Here is a 26,846-nt window from a genome sequence, read left to right as displayed (position 1 = left end):
ATCTAATCACCACTTATCACCTTATAAAAATGGCCTCCAGGACCTGCCTGGGGCATGTACTGCGACATATTCTGCTGTACACGATGCCCAGGATAGGAAGGGGATGGGGCAGATTGCTGTGGTGTAGATGGTGCATACTGACCCCCGTGGGGTGGATACTGTCCGCCTTGTATGTACTGTTGAGGAGCGTAGCCCTATAAAAGAAAAAACGCATTACTTCTTCCGATGGTAGAAAAGGTTACAAGTAGGGATGAGCGAACCCGTGGAAGTTCAGGTTCGCCCGAACTTCGGGTCAAAGTTCGGGTTCGGGACCCGAACTTGACCCCATTAAAGTCAATGGTGACACGAACTTCACTTTATTATTTTCAGTTATAACAGACAATAGCATTCTTAAGACAGAATGCTAAATAAAGTGGCCATTAAGGGGTAAAAAAAAAAAAAAAAACTCCTCATCCACTTGATCGTGCAGCCGGTATCCTATTCTTCCTGCAGGACCTGCGATGAGGTCACCGCGCTCACCAGGTGACGTCATTGCAGGTCCTGCAGAAAGAAGGGGATACCGGCTGCGCGATCAAGTGGATAAGGTCAGGGTTTTTTTTTATTATTATTATTATTTTTAACCCCTCAATGGCCATTTTATTTAGCATTTTGTCTTAAGAATAATATTTTTTATTGTAACTATGTTATAATAGAAAATAATAAAATCACCCGAATACCGAACCCAAACTTCAGTGAAAAAGTCCGGGTCCAGGTACCCGAAATCGCAAAGTTCGGTACGAACCCGAACTTCGGGTTCGCTCAACCCTAGGTACAAGTCATGTCTCGATACAGTTTTTATCTGGAAACCCCACTGAATCGGGCTAATCCGGATGCGGTCCTGAGCAGCTGTAGTTTCAAATTTACGGCAAAAATCAAAGAGGGATCATCCTAGTATTTCTGCCGTGGATTCCACAGCAAATATACGTCAGATTCTTCTACCATGTGAACATATCGTTAGAAAGTGTAACGTATCAACAGGAATCCACCAAGGACAAAACAAGACCCTATAAAAGGCAATGACAGGGACTAGTGTTGAGCGAATTGAGCTTCGGATCATAGACTCGACGTCAGTTCGTTCAAACACTTTGTTTTAATGCCGTCAAACGTGTCTCCGTACAGCTTTAAAATGTATTTCCTCCGTGGAGGCAAAATTAGTTTCACCTGAAGTCGCATAAGACTTCGGTATTAATTTCTAAATCTTTAAAAGCATTTCAAATCCGGAATCCGAAGTCGGGTTTGGTAACGGCTGGTACCAAATCACAGACTTCGGATTCCTAATTTTAAATGGTTTTTAAAAGATATAGAAATGAATACAGAACTCATTCACTGAAGTTTTGCGCGTCTTCGGGTGAAACGCATTTTGCCTCCACAGAGGCGATACATTTTAATGCTCTACGGAGACAGACCCCCGTGCAGCATTACAACGAATTGACTTTGGATCTAGGATCAGAGGATCGATTTGCTCAACACTATGGGGCAGATTCATCGCAGCCCGACGCATTAGTCGGGCTATGATAGCCAGAGGAGAGCATACGCCTCGTCATACATTAGGCGTAGCATCCCGAATTCTGTGCGCCTACACAGATCTCTCCGCCAGCACCAGGGTGGCATAGATTTCGGTCTTCCATGCCAGAAATCTGGTGTAGATCATAAATGTGTCGAGACTTCCGGAGCCACCCCTTCCCTCAACATGAACCTTTTTGGGAAAGGGGCAAAGCCGGTGGAGTAATGGCACCTGCGCAGAAATTTTCGCACAAGTACAGTTGAGCGTTGCAAACACACAGTTTGCGACTTTCACGTCACAAAAGTGGCATTATAAAACTTACTTGGGAACCTACAGCCAGACTCACCTCATTGGAGTAGGTCCTCTTTACTCCCTGACGTGACATCTGCTGGCCTTGGAGTTGCCCAGGGTAGCCATGGGGTGGTATTCTTTGCCCACTATACACTTGATTCATACTTTGTGCTCTTGCAGAATTCATACTCATCTGAGCCATTCCTGCAGGTCCCATGACTGATCCCATACCCCCAGATGTCATTCCACCCTGGATGGAGGGTCCACGGGGACCAGAGTGAGGTAAGAACTGGCCACCAAAGTTATGAGTAGGTCCCACCTGTGGAAAAGAACAAGGAGGATGATAATAAACAAAATGGTTCTCTATGAGGAGAGGGAGTAAATCATCTCCCAGTGCCGTAGAAGGAGTCTATGACATGGAACATCGCATTTCCAGAATGAAAGCTCTATGGCAGGTATGGCCAACCTGCGGCTTCCCCTTTAAGCATCACTGAACTATAACTGGAGTTGCGTGACACTTGCACTGTAGATGTGATCTGACAACTCACCCCGCCATACTGATTCATCTCCTGGGTCTGTTTCTCCTGCAGTGCAGCCACAGTCGCTGTCGCAGTTGCTGTGGCCGTGGCCGCGGCCACAGCTGCTGCAGCTGCCGCCTGTGTGAAGTCTGTGGGGCCGCGTCCGGAGTGCTGAGCCATGCCCATTCCACCGCCAGCTGTGGGGCCGCCAGGGTAACTGCAAATTGTAAGGGGGAGAAGAAAAAAAAAAAAAAAAAAAAAAAAAAAAAATTACTATAAGGACTTGATACATTGCTGTCACTTTGTAAATTTAAGGGCAACTCCGGGAATCCATGAAAATGTATTGGGTCAGTAAGTGGCCTCACAGACTACAATCGCCGAGCACAGCTGTCTCCATTCAGTGGCAGATTTTTGCAATAGCTGGAGGGGTAAAGGTTTGAGCCCCGTGGCCTAGCATATGATCTGCCATTTACAAAGGGGGAACACATACAAACGTCAACTAGTACTAAACACATCAGCCCTTAGTAATACGTCCGATCTCCTGACAGGTCTCTTTTCTCATAGCTCTGCACTGTGCTGCTCCTCTGTTATTCCTACTAGAAATTTATGAGCGTTACCAATTGAGGATGTGCCCTTACTCATACTGACATTGTTCAAATCAATGTTGACTATCAAACCGAGTAGGGGCCCACCCTTTTGACAAGCAGAAAGGTAACGCCCAGTTGTCAATTTATTGAAATATTTCTTGAGGGAATAACAGAAGACTTCTAAGAAAAGGGGCTCCAGGACATATGTTTCATAGTGTTCTCCAACCTGTAGATCTCCAGCTTTGGCTAAAAACTACAAATACCATCAAAAAAAAAAAAAAAAAGCTCCCCTTTAATTGCGATTGTGTAACGGTTACCTGTTACTATAGGCCGAGCCTCCTGGATATCCCCCACGTCCATACATGTTTTGTGGCATATAACCTTTTCCAGCGCCATTTTCTGGAAACCCTTGCTGATTAATGTACTGAGGGCTTCCGATTCCCCCGCCGTTGCCAGCCAGACCTGGCATGCCTCCACCTCCTGTGGGGCCACCGCTGGGCACCATGGGATTCCCAAGATGCTCCTGGGGAAGGGCACAAGAGAAGAAAAAAATTTCACATGTTATCAGTGCTAAGAAATAAATAAAAAATATAGGAAGGTGAACGCCTGAGATAATAGTGAGCAGATGACTAAACAGGAGTGGATGCAGGAAAGGGTTAAGCGAGGCAATGCCAGACGGGCTCAATACCAAGGAAGGGGGGGGGGGGGGGGGAATGCGGTGACGTCATGCGTTACCTGGCTCTGCGACGTGTTGCTCAAACCCCAGACGGTGGTTACTACGGAGAGCGATCCTGCAGGCTGATTGGTGTTTGGTTGCCAGGGAACAGAGTCGTATGCAAATGAACCATCACTGTTTAGGGGGCAGAGGCGGGAGTTAGCGGTGTGTGTGCACGAACCATATGAAAATGTTTAGATACATCGGATACAGAAGGCACAGAAACCAGAGATTACGCAGGCAGCATCCACACATACAGATGCAGGGAAATTCTCCACCAGACATTCAGTGAACTGTCAGCACAACCAAAATTATTACACATACATAAAATATATAAGATTTGCAAAAAAAATAAAAAATAATTCACAGAAAAACCTATTACAAAACGTTATCTGTAACGGGAAATACAGTATGCAGTAAATAAAATTGTGGGCAAAAAAACTAAATGTAAAAAAATTATATTTTGTACACAGTACAAAAAATTATTACATCTAAACAATAAAAAAAAAAATTATATATATATATCTCAAGCGCAATAATTTAAGAGTCGTCATGGATGCACAATTCATTGGGATCATCCCATGCTGATTCTTACCTGTGTCCTGTGCCTGGATGAGATGGTTTCATGGGGTTCATTGAATTCATTTGCAGGCGACTGTTTCGTCAGTGGCTGCAGAGAGGAAAAAAAAAAGAAAATCTCAGTCATCCATTATGTCTCCATCCCCAGAGGCTTGTCACCGCGCACCTTTAAATTGCCCTGCAAGGCTGGCAGCAATTCCCCTCTAAGATCTCTATGCAGCATGTCATACAGAGGTTGCATTGCTAAGCATTTTCCTACGGCAAGGGTTAACGTTCTGCTCATCTGCCCCCGGCCTTCCCTCTGGTCACATGATCATGCATTCTGTACACAGGACGTGGAAGCTGGCACCCGGCCAGCACTTAGACAAGACAACCCTTGATTAACCCTGGTGCTGCCGTAGGCAACCCAATCCACTGACCATTGGGCACTGCGCAGACATGACCTCACCAGATTGACACAAATCTTCAATGGTGTCTCCATCTTGGTAGGGCAGATATGGAAACCAGAATTATAATTTTTTTAAATCTATTTATCTAATGTATCAACTTTGTCCGCATTAAGAAAAAAAATCCAAAATGTCTTTAAGCTGCCATGGTGCAGGTGTTCGGAAAAAAATGAAAAAAAAAGTCAACCACAAAAAGGAAATTCTGGGCAATGGAAGTGGGCGAGCACAGCTGACATAATAAAGGATGGGGGTACCACCAGCCCCTTAGAACGAATGAAGGCGACTGTGCAGGGCGTGCTCAGGAAGAGGGGGCGCAGGGCAGGGAGTGTACACTGGGGGACAGGAAGGAAGAAAGCAGAGGAGGGAACGGAAAACAACGCATAGCGGGTGGGAGTAAGCAAAGTGCAGAGCTGGAAGGTGAGGCCAAGTCGAGCATGGAGGACAAGTAGCCTGAGGTGACAGGTGTCACAATCCTTGTCCTGACAAGTGGCCTCCAATAAAGGGTCAATTCTAATGTAGCAGACACTGAAGAAAGGAGAAGTGTAATTATCCACCGATAGCTACCAGAGGAAGCCAGTCTTGTAGTAGAGGAGAAGATAACATTTTGTGGTTACTGTGTACTCATTCCCCCCCCACTCACAGCCATTTTGTGACAGAACCTTCTTGGAAATATCAATTCACTAGACATGGGTGTCATCTATGACTCATGAGGTATATCCTGCCTCATGTCTCAGTGATGGAGCGTAAATAACCACCATCATGAGTTACCGTCAAGAAGAACCAGACGTATAACGCACAGGGCTTTAAAGGATCTTTTTCAAACCCGTCTGTAGTGGTCAGCAATTACATATGAGAAAGGAACTTCATAAAACCCCTATTCACACTCTGTGGAAGTGAACAACGCATTTTGAGGCCCAGCCGTGGCTTTTCAACATAAACCCCATTCATTTGTGTCATGTCCGGCACGTTAACCACAATGTAACGGGTGGTACCGAGGTTATCAGTAGAAAAGGAGAGGTACTGATGTAATCCATCATCTACCGGCAATACATATGGACGACATATACAGCAATAATGGCTCCTGGAAGAGACAAGGAGGCAGCCATCTTATGATCAGATACAGTATTCCATGCCATGGAGATAGTGGTGGACCACTTCCTTTTAGGCAGCGCTATTTTATATACATGAAGGGCGATGGGTCTCCACCCATAAATAAAACTAATTTTATTATTATTTTTTTACCGATACCATAGCACAAATTCCTGGAACATTTCTCTGTCTCAACTTTGACTCTCCATGTATTTATTACCGGTTACAGCTTGATAGTGTTATCTATGGCTTAGGTAGTTTCATCCAGGGTAATTCAGTAAATGGAGCAAGAGATATCGGCAATCAGCCACAGTGCAAAGCACCAGGGGTGTCAACATGTTTAGCTTCCCTCAATACCGCTGTACCACAGAGGACTTGAAGTTACAGACCATAATAAAAGTACCCCACATGTACTGAAATCCCCATGCCACATGTTCTGAAAACCTCAAATTGGGTTGAAAGATTCTGTTGCAGATCAATATGTGGCACCAGCCCTTCTGAGGGTAACACTACTACATCTTCCCACATGGAGTTCAAATGTTGTCACCTGCTGGTGGTGGAACTTGTTGCTACCTAAGCTTACAATAGGACAAGAGTTGGACACGTTACTCTAAAAGCTGATCAAAATGAACAATTTCAACCAAAACCAATCGTTAGTCAGGTGATACTTAAAGGAAGATTGTTCCAGCTGATGGATGAAAGGTCATAGTCATCTGAAAGAAGTCAGCCATGTTTGAAAGATTGTATGTTTAAATTATCTTCAAGGATGAGCGAAATTTCTTTTAAAAGAACATTCCCAAAAGGATCGGTTGCCCTTCACCTGCTGTCACTGATCATGTATGGCCAGTTTAACCCCCCCTTTACGGACTAAAATGTGTCCGGATGTGTATTGTCCACCAGATGATCAGTCAACAGTTGTTCAACCATCAACGTCTATCTAACGTGTATGGCCGCATAAGAACCAGTTATTCATTAGAGAGAGAATCTAGTCAAAATCATCTTCACAGGAAAAAGCCTGATCTCGTGACTGGGAAAACAATCTTAAATGAAAAAGATTGCACAGAATATCCAAAGCCCTTTGGCGCTGCCTCAGAGTTAGTTTCTAGAGCCTACACAAAGTCTTGCAGCCTGACAAATAGTCAATTTCCTCACTTCCAGACTTGTAAATAGGTTGACCACATAAACTTGTGAAGACCATCCATAAATCACACAAGACAGACACTTTGCCAATAATGCTGTGGCATTACATTGTCTTCAGGTTCCTCATGTCCTTCAACCTTTAATAATTTTCTGATAAAAAGGGAAACAAGTCAGTCATTCACTTGCACAGCAAGTTGGGAGAAGACTACTCGTTGTAGGCTTTGTTTGCATACCCATTCATTGAATTTTTGATGAGGTGGGATAGATAGATCAGTAATTACTATTAGAACACAGGAATTAATGAAGATAGACCTTCACAGAGAAGCTGGACATGCTCTACTCCTCCTCCATCTTCCCAGGAGATCCATCTTCCTTAGTGCTGGTGTGCACAAGCGCTCTGCCACTTAGAGATCAATCAATCACTTTTATGTTTTATCCTTTCCCTGCTGTTCCCATTTTTTTGATGTAGATATAGACCTACACACTTCCCGTCAGATGAATAGGCACATTCGCTTGCAAGGATATTTTCTGACGCCCAGAAACACAACTGGGACCAGCTAAATTATCTTCAGGTCTCTCATCCTCGGCCACTTATCTCATTGTTAACGAACAACCCTATTCAATAGGAAAGTGGGTGAGTCTTCAAAAGAGAACATCTGAGGGCTACCTTACAGAAAACCACCTCTTTATAGATCCACCAGGGTTAATACTGACAGCTGTGAGGAAAACATATCTAGTCATACACAAGGGCAAAGCAGTGAGCCTGTGAAGAACATGGGGGCGAGCTTCCTTGTATTTCCACGAATAGCCAAGTAGATCTTCCACCCAACGATTATTACGATTGTACATAAAAGTGCTTGCAATTTTTTTTTTATACCATCTGAACTATTCCATGAAATAGTTGACCTGTCAATGTGAAGAAGGCTTAAAATGGCCACTGTTCACAAGCCAAGCCAATATAAACCTTGGTGGGTGACAGAAAAGGAAAGAGTCAGTAGAGGTCATTCACCAGCAGCGATCATCATAAGATGTGATAGAAATTAGATGAATCGTAGAAATAGCAAGCTTATACAATTATATAGGTTAGACTCCTTTTACAAGTCGATCAGTGCTCACTTAAAGGGCTTTTTACACCACCCCATGCTAAAAGTGAAGGTGTTCAAAAGCTAAACAACCCCTTTAAGAAATATCAGCAGCTTCAAAGTAAGTATTAGAGGGGATGTATAAGATTACAAAGACGTGACTGCTTCCTTCCAAGAACGTAGCGCTCTATTCTGGAATAAGGCTATGCCGAAACACCATGGACAAAAGTGGCGGCGTTTCTGTAAGAAGTCAACCATGTTTTTGTAAGCTCCTACAATACCTTAAATTTTTTATATATATCCCCCCCCCCCAGTCATGCTCTATGGCTTTCTAACACCCCATTGACTCCCATTGTATTGTAATTTCTTGCATTTTTTTGGTCTAGATTCTTGTGAAGGTGCTCTACTACTGAGCATTTCTTATACCAGTTCCTGGAAAAGTCAATAAGGATCGCGCTTCCACAAGGATCACCAACCAGTTTTTCCTAGAGATTCCTACACCAGAATCACCGCAGAACTAGCCAGAATTGAGCTTTAGCGTGCCAGGATGGTCGGGTAACAACCACTTTGGGAAGGTCGCCACATCTCCCGTCATCCAGATTTCCACATACGTAGGTCGAATTGCCATTTAAGAAAAGGGAGACAATCTGCAAGAATCTCTCCTCATCCTACCTAAACCAGTATGAATTGAGATTACAACCGATCACACAGATCATCCTAAAACCCACGTTAAAAAAAATAAAAATCTGTTACTTGAGACGGATCACGTCAGATTAGGTCTGGGCAGAACAATCATAACTATAGGATCATTTGTTAGAAGCCATTGTCCCCATTTCTAGGAAATTACCAGACTGAAGATCAAATTAAAAATTCTAAGAAGAGTCTTGAAGTTTTGTCCAGAAACCGGTCAGACAAGACATCATGACGTCTGTAAACACACACAGGACAGGGTTAATAGCTGTATTGCAGTATGTACGGCTGGCATCTCTACACAAATCCTCATGATGCTCCCCCTCCCTCCTCCGCCTCTCCCGTCATGTCCCTGGAACATCGGGTTCTGTCTTGTTCTCTCTCACCAGGATCTCTGTCCAACCCAAACACAAAAATGTATGAGCCCCCCTCCTTTATAGCACAGTGCCCCTCCATCCCTCACTACCCCTCCCTGCACGTCACACATAGCAAACCAAAAGCTTCTCAAAAAGAATGCTGCAATCCACATTGTATTCTCTCCTGTGCCGCAGCATCCCTGCGCCATACCCCACACATCCACGTGTCGCCACCGCAACATTACAAAAAAAACTAAATTTACCACCCAGAGGCATCCCGGGAGCTTAAGTAAAAAAAAAATAAAAAAAAAAAAAAAAAATACCCAACTATCAAAATAAAGAAAATCACAAAAACACAGGTCTGGGTGACCATCAATATGGCTGACCTGTGGATATGAAGATCATACTTCGCAAGCTTGCCATTCAGAACCCTAGGAAAGCTTGATATTGTAATGACAGCCACCTGAGTCACCCAGCTTTCCCACAAAGAGATATAACAAGGATATGGCGGAACAGAAGGTGCTGGACATGTGCTGTGGCTGCAGTGCAACACACGAGTGCACTCGTCAGTGTGACACAGCCCGTGTTGTGCACGGTCACAACCACTCATTTCAGAGCTCATGTGACTCATGGACATATGACCCCGTTGTGATGTCAGGACTTGCTCCAGTGTGGGTGTCAGCCTAGATCGCAGGGACTCTACAGCAAGAATGTACAAAAACACTACCTATTACTACTTAAAGGGACCCGTCACCTCTCCTGACATGTCTGTTTTATTAACCACTTGCATTCCCCATGTAACAATTTTTTATTTCTTCGTATGACTGTTTTGCCATTCTTCTATTACTACTAGAAGGCATTTATGAATAAAATGTACATATGGGCGTTACCAGTTGGAGGGGCATGTCCCTACACAGTCGGACATTGATTGGCAGCACTGTTTGCACAGTCTCCTAATGCCCCCCTCCCAAACTGGTAACAGCCAGCTGAACCTTTATTCATAAACTTGTAGCAGGGATAATAGAGGAACGGCACAACAAAGAGCTAGAAGAATAAATGCTCCAGAATGGTCATTTGGTGTGGAATACATTTATATATTGAACAGACGCCTCAGGAGAGGTGACAGGGCCCAAAATCTTTGACCAATACTTGTGAACCACTAAAGACTTGACACTTCATAAATGGAAGAATAAGAATAAGAATAAGAATACATAAAAACACACTGGGGTCAATTTATCAAACCTGGCGTAAAGTAGAATTGGCTTAGTTGCCCATGGCAACCAATCAGATTCCACCTTTCATTTTCCAAAGGAGCTGTGAAAAATGAAAGGAGTCGTCTGATTGGTTACTATGGGCGACTAAGCCAGTTCTACTTTACACCAGGTTTAATAAATCTCTCCCAATTCATTTTTTGCATAGTACACGGCCTAGGTAACTATTAGATGAGAGAATACAGGTAGATCACCCACGCCTCTACAAATATTGCTTTTGTAAGTTTAGAGCCAAATCCTTATACCAATTCCTTAGCTGAACCTGGACATATCCCCAGGTAGCCCTCCTGATATGAGCATCGGAGCATTTCATGCTCTCCTTCGCATTTCATGCTCTGATGCTCACCTTCGCATTTCATGGAGATCCGGTGACATACTGGGCTCTCCATGGGGACTCCTAGGAGGAGGCTTCCGCCCAGCAGTGAGCCCGGTGACGTCACCGGCACTGATAGGTGGGCTTTAGCGCTGCCCTAGCCCGTAAAACAGCTAGGGCAGCGCTAAAGCCCACCCATCACTGCCGGTGATGTCACGGGCAATGCTGCTAGGTGGAAGCCTCCTCCTAGCAGTGTGAAAATATAAACAAACAAGCCCTTGCCCTCCAGAAGGACTGCCTGAGTGAAAAAGGGGTTATGTCGGGTTTTTGTTTTTTTTAAACGCCCTAGTAAGATCTCCTGAGTCCTTAAGACCAGGCACATTAGAGGTCCTGTCCCAACGATAGGACCCCCACCAATCTGATAGTTACTCCCTATCCTGTGGATAGGGCATAACTTGTTATAAATGGAATACCCCTTTAAAGTTAAAAGGGTCATCCCATGATTAAAAGGGTTTTCAGAGATCTTTTTGGTGGGGGTCACCCATCGGTATCTGATCGGTGGGGGTCAGACACCTGGGACCCTCACCGATCAGCTGTTTGAGAAAACACCTGCACTTGCAATAGCGCCACATACTTCTCTCAGCTCACCAAGCACAGTACTGTACATTGTATAGCGTTTGCCTGGTATCGCACTCATCCCCATTCACGTCAACGGAACAGAGCTGTGCCTAGGCCATGTGACCGATGAACGTGACGTCACTGGCCTAAGGAAAGCTGCAAAAAGGCAGTGACGCTACTACAAGCGCTGGTGCCTTCTCAAACAGGTGAACGTAGGGGGTCCCGGGTGTCTGACCCCCACGATCAGATACCGATGACCTATCCACAGGTTAGATCAGTTAAACAATCTCAGAAAACCCCTTTAATATAAAAAATAAAAGTCAGACTGCATGTACTAACAAAGCTAGAACCAGCGCTGTACCTCACATTTATCTTGAGATCTCCCCATTCATTTCTCTTCTAGATTTATTTCCTGCTGGCAGCTCAGGGGGAGTGTCCTTTTTCTACAGTTGTGTTAAGGACTGAACTGAGCATGTGTGTCCACCTCAGTGAGGTGGACAGAGAAATTAGAATAAGAAAAAACAGCAGATAGCGCTACACAGATGGATTTCACTTAACTCCGTCGCTAGAATACCTTTTCTAATGACGTGCAGTTATAAAAGTATTCAAATCCAGGTGTTGCTTTGAAAATTTTACAATATTTTTCATGGGACAACAGTTTTAATCTTCTTTGGAGGCACCTATAGGTTTGTGCCGACAAGTCTGCAGTGCTTGGCGATCACACGCTCCCTGACAACACACTACTGTTGAGTTCACAGCTATGGTGCTCTGCAAACATTTGCTCTCATCATTCCTGCCACAGAGAAGATAAGCGGTGCCAAAACGCACACTCAAGTACACAAACTGCTCAAACACCGAGGACCTGGACCGCAATATACATTCCCCATAGCTCTGAGTGCTTTAAGGCTACTTTCACACTTGCGGCAAAGTGATCCGGCAAGCAGTTCCGTCGCTGGAACTGCCTGCCGGATCCGGCAATCTGCATGCAAACGGACGCGGATCAGTCTTACAAATGCATTGCAAAAACGTCTCGCCGTATGTCAGTCATCGGAGAATCGGGTCAGTTATATATTTTTCACATTTTTAAATCGGTATGCACAGACCGGAAGGACGGATTCGGCATTGTGGTATTTTTAATGCTGGATCCGGCACTAATACATTTCAATGTAAATTAATACAGAGTCGGCATTCCGGCAACTGATCCGGAATTTTGGACAGCAATAATACCGCAGCATGCCGTTCAGTGACTGAGCTGAAGACATCCTGAATGGATTACTCTCCAGTCAGAATGCATGGGGATAAAACTGATCAGTTCTTTCCTGGTATTGAGCCCCTATGACGGAACTCAGTACCGGAAAAGAAAAACGCTAGTGTGAATTATTGTGTCAAAAAAACGATTTTAGATATATGTAAATGAGGCAAGTAAGGTGCCCAAGGGGCTGTTACTAACGTTTCTGGTGCCTAGGCTCGCCCACCGTGAAGGAGCCCAGCATCGCCCACATCCTCCGAATCTCCTCCTTGCTCCCCGACGTCACAAAGTTAGAGCGTCGTAATCTCGCGCATGCGCGAGTATGCCGAATAGTGTTCGTTCCCTGAGGCTGATGCTGGAACAGGCAAGGAACTGCGCATGCGCTAGCTTCGAGATTACAGCGCTCTAACTTTGTGACTTCGGGGAGCAAGAAGGAGATTCAGAGGATGCGGGCGGTGCTGGGCTCCAGAAGTGTTAGTAACAGCCCCTTGGGCTTCTTACTTGCTATAATAGTTTTTTTTATACAATAAAAGCACTCAGAGCTATGGGGAATGTATACTGCGGACGTGCTAGTGGCGATCTAGAAGCGCATGTCTGCAGCTCTATAGGCAAAATCCAGGTGACAGAATCCCTTTAAAAAGGAGAACTCCAAGGCACCAGAATTGATACACAATTCTGAACACAGACTATGATAAAGAGACTCCCGCTTCGGTGTGCCGGAAACCTTAGCTCTGGAAAATAAATCCACAGGAAATTGTGGGAGTTAGAGATCTGCCTTAAAAGTATCGATTACATAGCAATTGCCTGATCTGAGCAAGCAGACTGGAGGCCCTTTTACATGGGCGAATGATTGTTCTTAGGCTACTTTCACACTAGCGTTGTTTGAATCCGGCGTTCAATTCCGTCTCCGGAACTGCCCGCCGAATCCGGAAAAACGGATTACATTTGAATCCTGATCAGGATTTTGATCACAATGAAAAAATGCATTGGAAAAAACTGATCCGCCATTTATGGACTAACTTTTTTTTTTTTAAATTTTTCGGGTTTAACATCTAAAAGCCGGATCCGGTTTGACGGAACACACGGCGCCGGATCTGGCGTTAATGCAAGTCAATGGGAAAAAGGCCGGATCCGGCGTTCAGTCAAAGTGTTCCGGATTTTTGGCCGGAGGTAAAAATACAACATGCTACGGTTTTCTGAAAAGCCTGATCAGTCAAAAAGACTGAACTGAAGACATCCTGAACGGATTACTCTCCATTCAGAATGCATGGGGATAAAACTGATCAGTTCTTTTCTGGATTTGAGCCTCTAGGACGGAACTCCGCACCGGAAAAGAAAAACGCTAGTGTGAAAGTACCCTTACAAGTGTTCATTCTGAGGCAATGCCCCGTGTAAACACGTCTGCCGTCAAACTGGTCATGTTATTGACTACATAGTTTATGTGGACATGAAAATAACTGGTCAGCAGCACATCCTTACGGACAGGAATCTATGTAAAATAACCTTAAAGGGGGTGTTCCAGAAAAAAATATTCAGCAGTTTTCAAACCAGCAACTGGTTCCGGCGGGCAGTTTGTAATTGCATAGAATTAAAAAAATAATCTATAGCCCCACCTGCTGTTTTTTGTTTTCATTTCTCAGTCCACCTCACTGAGGTGGACGCACATGCTCCTGATCTGTGATAGCCAGAGAGCTGCAGCAGAAAGCACACGCCCCCCAAGCTGCCTGCCTGAGATACATCTAGCAGAGCAATTGGAACAACGAAAGAGGGAAGCACCGGATCCATGTGAGGTAAAGGGCTTGGTTGCAGCTTTGTTAGAGATTGTCATGTACTATATGGTGCCCGATTTTCATTTTTAACAGTAATCCAATTAAGCTAGGGATTCTCGCCCCCGTTGCGGCCTGCCATTGGCTGCTCGCCCCCCCCCCCCTCCTCCTCCTCTCTCGCCGGATGTTTTGATCCACGCAATGGGGAGATGCAGCGGCAGCCATGCAGGGATCCAAAAGGGACGTGGGGGTGCCAAGATGCAGGTAAGTATGCTCTAGAGGAGGGGCCCAGGCATTCTGAGGGTCATTATAGGGATTCAATAACCCCTTTCAAATCTGATCAGCGGCGAGTTCAACGCCCTGCACAGCTCTGTCCACGCTAATGAATAGAGCTGGTCACTGCGGCCATTCACTTCAATGGGAGCAGTACTGCAGTAATCAACTGCGCCCACTACATAGTGGGAGGAGCTGTGTAGTTTGGGCGCTAGAGCTACACGGGAACTGCTAATTGTGGCGGGGGTTCTGGGTGTCGCCTGTCCTGCACATAGTTCCTCAATATAAAAAGATCATAGGCAAGCCCTTAAAAGGGGACCAGTCTTCAATTTTATGCTGACCTTACTTAGGGCCACATAAAATAGTGACAAATGCCGATTTCATTACAGCCCAGGCCAAATCCACCTGAGAAGAGTCCTGGTTATCCATAATTTCCTGCTCTCTCGCCCATCTGCTGATGATTGGCAGATCTCTCCTAGAGAGAAAGGGAGAAAACTAGGTAGAAGACTGTCAGTCATCAGCAGGAGAGCAGGAATTCATGGATAACCAGGACTCTTCTCAGGTGGCCGGGACTCTTTTCCAGGCCCGGTCTGCAATGTTGGTTCTCGGCAACCACTTACTTTTAACTTAAAAATGACAGACCGCTGAAATAAATTCATTTATCTCTACTTTATGCTGCAGTTAGTATGGGCAGCATAACGTTGATGATGGGTTCCCTTTAAAGGCCTGCTTTTACAACAGCCTGTAGACCACGGTCCATAAGCAGCAGCTTGTGGTCTGCGGTGGGTCCTGCAAGTGATTTACAGTGTCTACATGTATATGAAGCCCGTGTTATGTTAGGTTCATATATTGGGAAATAACTAACATATCAACCAAATGCCTGTCCTGACATAAGATAACCCCCAACCACACCTCTGTCCCATCATGCCTCTCTGCTATGAAAGCTCCAAACTTATCTCCCCTCCACTAATAAATTCTTATCCGCGCCCGCCTCTCTCCTCCGTCCCCCTATCTAGTCCTCCTTGAACAATTCTCTTGCTCGTCACACAAGATACTTGGAATTCTCCCAATTATTTAAATCCACAGGACGTCTGCCAATTCTCTCCCTGCCCCCTCCCTGTCCAACCTGCTGTGCGAAGCCTGAGGTGGAAGGGCTGTCACACCTCCCCCGCCTCAGCCCTATCTGTGTCACACAGGCAGGCACCACAGGAGCGGGAGGATGATGAGCCTTATAGTCAGTCGCTGCCACAGGGCAAACAGACAACATCATGAGGTAGTCCATTAGAGAATGGAAACATGGGCCCAGGAGGGAGCCAAAGCTCATGACTCAGAGCAGCGGAACCGTCCACCGAGATAGGACAGCGTGTGAGACGCTGAGGGCATCAACACCCTCATTGCACGGTGTGGGGGCGGCCATTTGCACTCCGTACCAATGCCCGAGTGAAGACCCAAGAAGGCGGCTCTGGTGTTCACCTCTATTGGTTCCACATGTGGACCCAGAACACAGAAGTCTGAAATAAGTGCCCATCATAAACAGAGCTACCACTCTCATTGACAAATATGAAGAAAGGGGTTATCCAGTGTCTAAAACATGCCCCCCAATGCCCAGGCCCCTCATATAGGATTATACTTACTCCGCTCCCTGGCACCAGAGTCGCTCCTGATCCCCCACATGGCTGCCAATAGCAGGGCGCGACAGGGACCAGCCTCCCGAGCATCACGCGATGTGGGGGCCCAGGCATGTTTTAGGCATTGGATAACCCCTTTAAAAAAAATAAATAAAAATCAAGCAGTACCTTATCTTTAGTTTGGTTGGCACATTGATTAGATGCCATCTTCTGCATAAGGCAGTCCCTGCTTTGTAGGTCTAATGAAGCTTTAATCAGTAAAACACCTTGGAGGGAGGGGGGTATGAAATGTCCCACCCCCGAATCTGGGGGGGGGGGGGGGGCAATAATTGTTAAATGGGTTTTCTGGAACCAGAATATTGATGTTCTACCCTCAGGACAGGCCTTGAGTAACTGATCATGGAAGCCTGACTCCCGGCTTCCCCACCAATTCAGCCATTTGAAAACGCAGCTGCGCTCCTGTGATCACTGCAGCCTCTACCTAGGCCAGTGACATCATGTTCATCAGTCACATGGCCTAGGTGCAGCTCAGTCCTACTCAAGTGAATACAGCCACTATACAATGTACAGCGCTGTGCTTGGTAAGGTGCTAACCTCTTCAAACAGCTGATCGGTGGCGGTGCTAGGCGTTATGAAATTTATTACTGCATTTATGTGGATTTTAGACAAAAAACTAAATGTTTAGGTAAAATAAGGAGAATGTGAAATTTGATTCACAGGGACAATAACCAGCTCATTCAGTATTTTGCACAATCCAGGCTGATATTTTAGTAAGAGGAAGAGACTGACTCCACAGATGGTGGTACACCTTCCCTTGTCTGTAGAGCATGCGGTTTCCTTTTCCTCTAGCGCTCTGCGTGCACTCACTATGGCCGGGGAACAGCAAAAGTCACCAAGTTTTCCTCCTATTAGGTTACTAAAACTTCACTTTATCAGTTCATTATTCATACCATGCACTGTATCCAGCTTTCCTAAAGTCCTGAGTGGAAAAATCTCACTTTTATACAGCAGTTAGAGAACACTTCACATACAGCTTTACCAGAGGCCTAAATGTGCTGCTAAGAACCCAACTGGGCGACAACCCTGGTAAGACGACTACTTAAAGCGGACCTCTCCTGACATGTCCGTTTTAGTAACTTCCTGCATTCCCTATGTAACAATTCTGGAGCATCTATTCTTAGGACTATGTTGCTCCATTCCTTTATTATTCCTACTAGAAGTTCTAAATTACTAGCAGTTTGCAAATGAGCGTTACCGGTTGGGGTTGGTATCCCTGCACAGTCTGACACCATTGAATTAGTGCTGCCAATGTCAGACTGTGCAGGGATACCACCCCCAACCGGTAACGCTCATTTGCAAACTGCTAGTAATTTAGAACTTCTAGTAGGAATAATAAAGGAATGGAGCAACATAGAGTGATTAAAAAGAGATGCGTCAGAATTATTACACGGGGAATGCAAGTAGTTACTAAAACAGACTTGTCAGTAGAGGGGGCAGGTCCTCTTTAAAAGGGTATTTCCATCTGGACATTTGTGGTATATCGATATGTCCGATAGGTTCTAGTCCCACCATCTTGCTCTATTAAGAACAAGCGCACGCCGTGCATGTCAAGCTTTTTCCGTTCACGACTATGGAACGTCTGAAAATAGCTGAACGTACTCTCAGCTATTTTCAGAAGTCCCACAGCAGTGAATAGTGAGGGCGCTGCACATGCGCAGCATACTCGCAGTTCATGATAGGGCCATGTTCTTAAGATGGGACCAGCAACCATCCGACATTTATGGCATGGCCTACCCATATCGCATAAAAATGTCCAGTTGGGATTACCCCTTTAAGGGGTTTTCATAGGACGATTTTCAAAATTTGGGATATGAGCCAATTGCCAACACAAAAAAGGACCACACATGATGCAACCCCCACTCAGTGCAGGGTTAACAGGAACTCCACCTTTATATATAAAAAAAAAAAAGAAGTGGTGGGGGGAGGGGAGTCTCAGCAGGTGGCTTCCTGCTGATCAGATTTTTTATAACCGGTCATAAACTTGCTGTAAACAGGCTGGACACCACAGTGGTGACCGACCAACACATATATTCAACCTAAATCATAGACAAAGACCTGATCGCGCTATAAAGTCAGAAATAAACAGGATGGAAACAGATGGCACGCTGCTCAGCCAGGGTGCGGGGGGGGGTTGTTGAATGCCCACTGATGTGATACTGATGACCTATTCAGAGAATAGGCCATCAATGTTCTGAACCTGGAAAATAGGCGTGGCTAAGCTCTGTTCACTTGAATGGAGCTTAGCCCCGCCCAGGCCAGTTGATACTAGTCGTGACGTCACTGGGCCAGCGGTAAACAGTAAGAAGGCCGCGGCGCTGCTGCCAGCACCGCTGCCTTCTCAAACAGCTGATCGGCGGGGGTCCCGGGTGTCATACCCCCGCCGATCAGATGCTAGAACCCCCTTTAAAGGAAATCTACCCTTCAGCCGTTGCACACATTATACATTGGGTGAGAGTCTGGTACCAACTTATACATTAGAGGATCGCACTGAAAAACATCTTTGAGCAACTTTAGACATGGCGCTGGTATCACCAGATTCTTTACTCAATCTGGAAATCCCTTTTGTCAAATGATGAGATCACAGGACAAAATGTGGAAGTTCATCATGTTCACCCTTATGACACGTCACCATCGCTTCTTTAACGGGAACCTGTCATGTTGAACATGGTGTCTGATCTGTGGGCAGCATGCAGTAGAGCAGGAGGAGCTGAGCACACCGACATAGATCTGTGGGAAAAGATACTGGTTCTTGGCACAAGACCAAGGCCTCTTTCACACTTGCGTTGTTGGGATCCGGCATGCACTTCCGTTGCCGGAGGTGCCTGCCGGATCCGGAAAAACGCAAGTGTACTGAAAGCATTTGAAGACGGAACCGTCTTCCAAATGCTTTCAGTGTTACTATGGCACCCAGGACGCTATTAAAGTCCTGGTTGCCATAGTAGGAGCGGGGAAGCGGTATACTTACAGTCCGTGCGGCTCCCGGGGCGCTCCAGAATGACGTCAGAGCGCCCCATGCGCATGGATGACGTGATCCATGCGATCACATGATCCATGCACTTGGGGCGCCCTGACGTCACTCTGGAGCGTCCGGGGAGCCGCACGGACGGTAAGTATACTGCTCCCCCGCTCCCCGCTACACTTTACCATGGCTGTCAGGACTTTAGCGTCCCGGCAGCCATGGTAACCATTCAGAAAAAGCTAAATGTCGGCTCCGGCAATGCGCCGAAACGACGTTTAGCTTAAGGCCGGATCCGGATCAATGCCTTCCAAAGGGCATTAATTCCGGATCCGGCCTTGCGGCAAGTGTTCCGGATTTTTGGCCGGAGCAAAAAGCGCAGCATGCTGCGGTATTTTCTCCGGCCAAAAAACGTTCCGGAACTGAAGACATCCTGAACGGATTTCTCTCCATTCAGAATGCATTAGGATAATCCTGATCAGGATTCTTCCGGCATAGAGCCCCGACGACGGAACTCTATGCCGGAAGACAATAACGTAGGTGTGAAAGAGCCCTTAGTAACATTGCTTCCCTAACTGCCCTATAAAAAGGCTCTAAGGAGCTACTTTTGAGTAGTGTTCCTCTTGGTGAGAGATCACCTATTGCTAAACATGCCTCTACGACATTTTGCCCAGCTGACAGACTGAGAAGGGGCATCTTTAGACTGAGAAAAGCTGGATGATCATTTCAATGAACTGCCCGCCATCCAAGCTTTTCTGGCCGAGCTTTTAGGGCAGGGTTTCTCAACTCCGGGGACCCACTTACCAGTCATGTTTTCAGGATTACCTTAGTATTGAGCAGGTGATATAATTAGCATCTATGCATCAGGACTTACCACAGGTGTTCATTCTGTGGGATATTCTCAAATCCTGACCGGTAGCTGTGTCCCGAAGACCAGAGTTGAGAAACCCTGTTTTTCAGAGGTATTGGGGAGTAGTGGTTTCATGAGGGCAGGCACCCATGGCAAACAGGCTCTAGACCTACCATCAGTAGAGCGTGATCAGTTGAGAAGCACGAGCAGATCCCACAGTTTTGTTGTCCACCATTCAGACATAGGTTGCACCTTCATTACACCCCTGTCTCTGCCCGGACCATTTCCAGATGCTTAGCCGGCGGAAATTTGGCATCACTGCACCCATTACATGCCCTGCCATTAAAAGCCAGCCACTGAGCTTCATTTGCAGTTGTATTGTGAATGAGAAACCTGGACCACTATGGACTGGAACCATATCATCTTTAGTGATGAATCCAGGTTCTGTTTCGGATTGGACGACAGTCAATTTCAAGAATGGAGGTCTTGTGGTGAGCGCTTCAGTCCCTTCATTGCTGTGCAGCGACACACTGTCCCGACTGCTGGTGTGATGATCTGGAGAGCCACCGCATACAACAGTCGGACACCCCTAGCAGTGACACAAGGGACACTAACAGCTCTGCGATATGTGCAGGACATCCTGTGGCCTCATGTGTTCCCCTCATAGCAGGGCTTCCGACTGGCATTTTTCAGCAGGATAATGCTGGCCCACATATAACAAGGGCTTCCCAGGAACATCTCCACCAGATTACAACAATTCGTTGGCTGCCCGGTCACCTGATTTATCGCTGATCAAACATGAGACGCCAGGTTTGGCAACGTGAAAGAGTGCAGGATCTACAGGCCCAATTGCACGATCTGTAGGCAAATGTGTCATAGCAGACCATGCAGAACCTGTATGTCTCCATGTCCAACCATAGGTCATCCCGTATCCAGACTAGAGGCCGTATTTCATCCTGTATCCAGACTAGAGGCCGTATTTCATCCTGTATCCAGACTAGAGGCCGTATTTCATCCTGTATCCAGACTAGAGGCCGTATTTCATCCTGTATCCAGACTAGAGGCCGTATTTCATCCTGTATCCAGACTAGAGGCCGTATTTCATCCTGTAACCAGACTAGAGGCCGTATTTCATCCTGTAACCAGACTAGAGGTGGCACAACAGGGTACTACAGCCTCCATTCCATTGTTAAGTTTTTCCCAATAAACTTCTCCTTTCTAATAGTCATCACTTCCATCTATCATTATATTCACACAAAATTTCATTCCATCCCAACTCTTTCTTGGTGCATTTTATTTATTTTTGCAGAAGAGCATACGTTTCCTGTAGATTAGATTGTGTTTTCACAGATTGGCATTACCTTCTTGTCTACTAAGCAGAGTCACAAACCAGTTGAAATAGTTACTGGTGGGGGAAACGGAGCCTTGCTAGCCCTTCCCTATGGAATTAAGAATGTCATGCCAGCAGGTGCACCACATCATGGTCTCATATTTTAGGAATGTAAATAATGCATCAAGACTCAATTAAAAAAAAAAAAAAAACTATACTGCCAATACTATATTAACAAGAGATATCAATTTCATCTATGTATGGATCAGCATATCTGTGGAGAAGAAATTTGAGAAATAAAAAATGATTTCATGGTTAACCCTTTGGTACAATGTGGGCTAAGATATGTGATGGCCTACATGACATCCACAAGTATAGGCACAAGGTGAAGGACATACTAGGGTCTCCCTTGGTTTATGTAGAGGATAGTGTGGGAAAAACTTTCCTATTCTGCAATCCAAAAAGTCAACCCATATAGGGAGCAAAAATAAAGAGCATCTATGGCATTTCCAAGAACATGGAATTCACATGAAACGTCCACGTCTATCTGAGAATCTATAGCTAACTGGAGCACGATGACCGCCCACATGATTTCCCTGAAGGCAACAAAAATCTACGTTGTCCTATCCGTGATATAGAAGGGGCTCGATGTGTAGGTTATTTTTATTCCTAGCAGCAGTGATTCCCTTTTATGGCCTGAAACGTGTGTCTTATGTGCGCTTTATAAAGCTATGTGGTAGCACTATGAAACCGCAAACATAACATGCATGCTCACCTAAAGCCAGCCACAGACATTTTATGCAATAGACATAGCAGTAACAATTAAAATTTCCTAAAGGACAGGCCGGGCTGCAGGTTGTAGGGAGCAGACTTCAAAATGTCCCCTTGCCAAGTGCCGTTTTCCACCTGCACTTACAGAACTTCCTACTGCCACATTCCTGTTTGGTAGTATGGAGGCTAGAGACAACCCCTCTGGTCACCCAAAATTGTACCTATGGCAAGTACGTTCTTTTAACCTGCCACATCATGGCTCGTAGCTTTATTTAAAATCATTAGCCAATACACTGATGGAAACAGAAACTCGCCGTCTACAGAGTAGCCAAATACATAGCTAGGCAAGGGCACAACTAGTCAGTCAAGCAATGGTATCTAACAAATGGACAATCCCTTGAAGCAGGGGATAAACAATATTTCCATAGCTTAAACTGGATTGAAAAATATATATATATATAAAAAATGTTGCATTACTGGTAAACTTCAAGTTGCCCATACATATTAGGTAAATGTTGGCTGAACCTGATGATTTCGGCAGGGCCTGCTGACCATTTAACACATACGGGACTCGCCCACCAAAGCAAATGAAGGATAGGCCGATAACAGAGGAGTATGGCCGCGGTTTACTCTCCTCTTCCCATTGGCAACACATGCACACTCAGCAGAGCCTGCATGTGTATGGGATGGTGGTTGAGAGAAATCAGGAAAAATAGCTTTCAGCTATGCATTTAGATTTTTCCACCAGAATACACACTTGCCCAATCATCTCAGGAGGGAGAAAGCAACACATTTCCCGATCGGGCATTTTGAATTCCAACCACCCTCTCCCCCCTCCAAAATCTGCCATCAGGTGGGAGTCGGGAAGCAAATTAGAAAACTTGGCCAGTTGTGCCAATCGGCAGAGTTGGCCAACAAGGTGTGTGGCCAGATTTAGGTGTCGGTCAGTTTCTAAAAATTTCTGTCCAACTGTTCCTTCTTTAAAACTTTGAGACTACCAATATCATTGAAAACAGTACCACTGGAAGAGGGGAAAGTTTAAGGAGCATATTCCATAAAAATAAAGACTAAACACAAAAACTCGCATACTATAGCGGTGAGTGTGGAAAAGTACAAACATTACAAGGCGCTGGTAAACGTTAACCTACCTGCTAATCATTGATAAACATCACTGTGTCCTGGAAGGAGGCATCAGGCAAACATTTCCCCTCCCTGTGAGGTAAGTAAACCTGCAGAGATGTTGGTGGTTCCTAGCAGAGCTACTAGGTGGTAAACAATTACAAATCTGGACGTTGGCAAGAACTGGAGTCACCATGTTAAACTAGAACATAATCTGTACCACCACAACCAGCATATACCTGGACGCAAGAACAAAATTAGCCATCTGTAATACAGTAGAATATGTTCTAATAAAGCCCAACATCACTGGAGCTCAAGTAAACAAGAGTGACTAGAGTTCCACATCTACACAAATAGCCAGTAGGCAATGTAGACAAGGAGGTTAATGGCCAAGGAATGCTGCATATTCCCATCACTAAACGGTTCTGCATAAGGTCTTGTGACAAAACGGACAAGTCTTTTCTTAAGGTGTAACTCCAGGCAATGCTTAATCTTCCACCCCCAATGTTCCTGCCCAGAGACTCTTCAAGCACCTAAGACCTAATTTCGTCCAAATCATGACAACTCAAAAAACTGTGTGGGGTAGTCTCAAGGTCTGTTCCATCTTCTGTACCGATTAATATTGCTTAAAGGGGTATTCCAGTTGGTTAAAGTTATCCCCTATCCTACTGTTGGGACCCTGACCGATCACAAGAATGGAAGCCCCGTACCCCCTGCAGCTTCCCTGAAAAGAACGGAGCGGCCGGTCGCACATGGCCGCTCCATTAATTTCTATAGGAGTTCTGGAGATAGCTGAGCGCTGTACTATTGGAAGACAGAGGGTATATGATAGAAACCTTTAAATACATAAAGGGAATCAGCAAGGTAAAAGAGGAGAGAATATTTAAAAGAAGAAAAACTGCTACAAGAGGACATAGTTTTAAATTAGAGGGGCAAAGGTTTAAAAGTAATATCAGGAAGTATTACTTTACTGAGAGAGTAGTGGATGCATGGAATAGCCTTCCTGCAGAAGTGGTAGCTGCAAATACAGTGAAGGGGTTTAAGCATGCATGGGATAGGCATAAGGCCATCCTTCATATAAGATAGGGCCAGGGGCTATCCATAGTATTCAGTATATTGGGCAGACTAGATGGGCCAAATGGTTCTTATCTGCCGACACATTCTATGTTTCCCATAGAGATGAATGGAGCGACCACATGAATGCCAGGTGGTACGGAGGCCCGCTCTCGTGATCGGTGGGGGTCCCAGTGGTAGGAATCCCACCGATCTGATAGTTAGTCCCTATACTGTGGATAAGAGATCACTTTAACCAACCGGAATAATCTAATATATAATATATTTTAGGATTCAGCAGCCAGTGGATTTAGTCAACTCCATGAAAGCCCAGAGATGATCAGAAAGATTCTGCGGAGTGGAAGAACACTCTGGTGTTGGAAAAACAACATTCTTTAGTGTTAAACCCGACTTGTTGCCCAATGTAAAAATTCTTCAGCAACGAATGTTTGTTCTCCGATCTTCAGCGCATGTACAAGAGGATGTATAAGCAATACGTACAAGAGGCCACCATGCAAATATTGTTTGCATTTTTCAAGAGCTAGTATTCACCTGGACCAACGTTACTCAGTCCTTCACCAAACAACAATTTAGTGATCTCTACAGGTTGAGATTTTTCTGCTAGTATTCCTGTAATTTCTCTAACAGTCAGGCATCACGTCTCCAGAGGTCCCCTCGTGTGCTCTCCGCATCCATAGGTCTGTTCTGCGGCCCCACAAAAATAATAGAACATGTCCTATTCTTGTCTGTTTTGTGAAAGGAATAGGACATTTGTGGAGTAAAAATAAATAAAATAAATAAAGGTAGGATCTTAGTTCGTGTCCATGTTTTGTCGATCTGTGATTTGTGGACTGCAAAAACTGAGATGGTGGTGTGCATGAGCCCTAAATGACCATGCCATGCTACTGGAATGGTAGATTTAGGCTACTTTCACACTTGCGTTGTTCTTTTCCGGCATAGAGTTCCGTCACAGGGGCTCTATACCGGAAGAATCCTGATCAGGTATGTCCCTATGCATTCTGAATGGAGAGTAATCCGTTCAGTTTGCATCAGGAAGTCTTCAGTTCAGTCGTTTTGACTGATCAGGCAAAAGAGAAAACCATAGCATGCTACGGTTTTATCTCCGGCTAAAAAAAACTGAAGAAGACTTGCCTGAATGCCGGATCAGGCATTTTTTCCCATAGGAATGTATTAGTGCCGGATCCGGCATTCAGAATACCGGAATGCCGGATCCGTCCTTCCGGTATGTGCAGACTAAAAAAAAGGTGAAAAAATAAAATGCCGGATCCGTTTTTGCCGGATGACACCGGAAAGACGGATCCGGCATTTCAATGCATTTTTTCGACTGATCAGTCTTACTAAGGCTACTTTCACACTTGCGTTGTTCTTTTCCGGCATAGAGTTCCGTCACGGGGGCTCTATACCGGAAAAGAACTGATCAGGTATGTCCCCATGCATTCTGAATGGAGAGTAATCCGTTCAGTTTGCATCAGGATGTCTTCAGTTCAGTCGTTTTGACTGATCAGGCAAAAGAGAAAACCGTAGCATGCTACGGTTTTATCTCCGGCTAAAAAAACTGAAGACTTGCCTGAATGCCGGATCAGGCATTTTTTCCCATAGGAATGTATTAGTGCCGGATCCGGCATTCAGAATACCGGAATGCCGGATCCGTCCTTCCGGTATGCGCATACTGAAAAAAAGGTGAAAAAATAAATGCCGGATCCGTTTTTGCCGGATGACACCGGAAAGACGGATCCGGCATTTCAATGCATTTTTTCGACTGATCAGGCATTTTTAAGACTGATCAGGATCCTGATCAGTCTTACTAATGCCATCAGTTAGCATACATTTTGCCTGATCCGGCAGGCAGTTCCGGCGACGGAACTGCTTGCCGGATCTCTCTGCCGCAAGTGTGAAAGTAGCCTAATGCCATCAGTTAGCATACATTTTGCCTGATCCGGCAGGCAGTTCCGGCGACGGAACTGCTTGCCGGATCTCTCTGCCGCAAGTGTGAAAGTAGCCTTAGAAAACAAAAACGTGTAACCTAATATATCTCAGTCATAATAAAATCACCAGTAAAGTCATGAAATGACTCCAAACTACCAATGAACCATCTGTGGTTTGGACAGTCATTTCCAAAATGCATGATTGGTGGGTCTTCTAACAAACGATCAACCAAACCAGAGAGCCCGCCCTAAGACAAAGAGGGACAAAATACATAAAAGCCTTTAGGAGCCAGGTACAACCTATCAAGGAGCACATATTATACCTCTCCCCTTTGGTAGCTCATCAAGAGTACGTTTAATAGAAATCAATAGAAAAACAACCCAAACGGGCACTAATGACATATCTATGTACTAAATGGCTGCTGGGATTTCTCAAGCCCTGACCTAAAAGGCGATCAATACGATAAGGACTTGAAGATAGTCATAGCAGAGGCCCCATATTTTCATATCTAGAGAGGTTCCTCAAGCTAATCCGCTTAGCTTGAGGGAAAATGAGTAGACTATTCCATATTGGCAGCCATGGTCAAAATCTACTGGACCCTGGTAG

The 26,846-nt window shown here is 45.2% G+C and overlaps 1 protein-coding gene across 4 annotated transcripts in view; it reads right to left on the bottom strand.

The window, feature by feature from the left end:
• The window catches only part of ZMIZ2 (zinc finger MIZ-type containing 2), a 58,374-nt gene that overhangs the window by 22,947 nt on the left and 8,581 nt on the right, over positions 1–26,846 (bottom strand). For 3 of the 4 annotated variants that reach the window (XM_040414581.1, XM_040414580.1, XM_040414579.1), the window contains 6 exons: positions 4,250–4,324; positions 3,675–3,789; positions 3,257–3,462; positions 2,383–2,569; positions 1,890–2,153; positions 21–194 (listed from right to left, as the gene is read on the bottom strand). In XM_040414581.1, coding sequence (XP_040270515.1) covers positions 21–194; positions 1,890–2,153; positions 2,383–2,569; positions 3,257–3,462; positions 3,675–3,789; positions 4,250–4,299 — 996 coding nt within the window. In that variant the 5' untranslated portion in view covers positions 4,300–4,324. Of the gene's footprint in view, positions 1–20; positions 195–1,889; positions 2,154–2,382; positions 2,570–3,256; positions 3,463–3,674; positions 3,790–4,249; positions 4,325–4,399; positions 4,431–26,846 lie in introns of those variants that run through there. The other variant, XM_040414583.1, reaches the window with a different exon arrangement.

Source organism: Bufo bufo, chromosome 1 (genome assembly GCF_905171765.1).
Source record: "Bufo bufo chromosome 1, aBufBuf1.1, whole genome shotgun sequence".
NCBI lineage: Eukaryota > Metazoa > Chordata > Amphibia > Anura > Bufonidae > Bufo > Bufo bufo.
The sequence above is the reverse complement of the archived record's forward strand: the minus strand, read 5'-3'. Positions and strand labels throughout refer to the sequence as shown.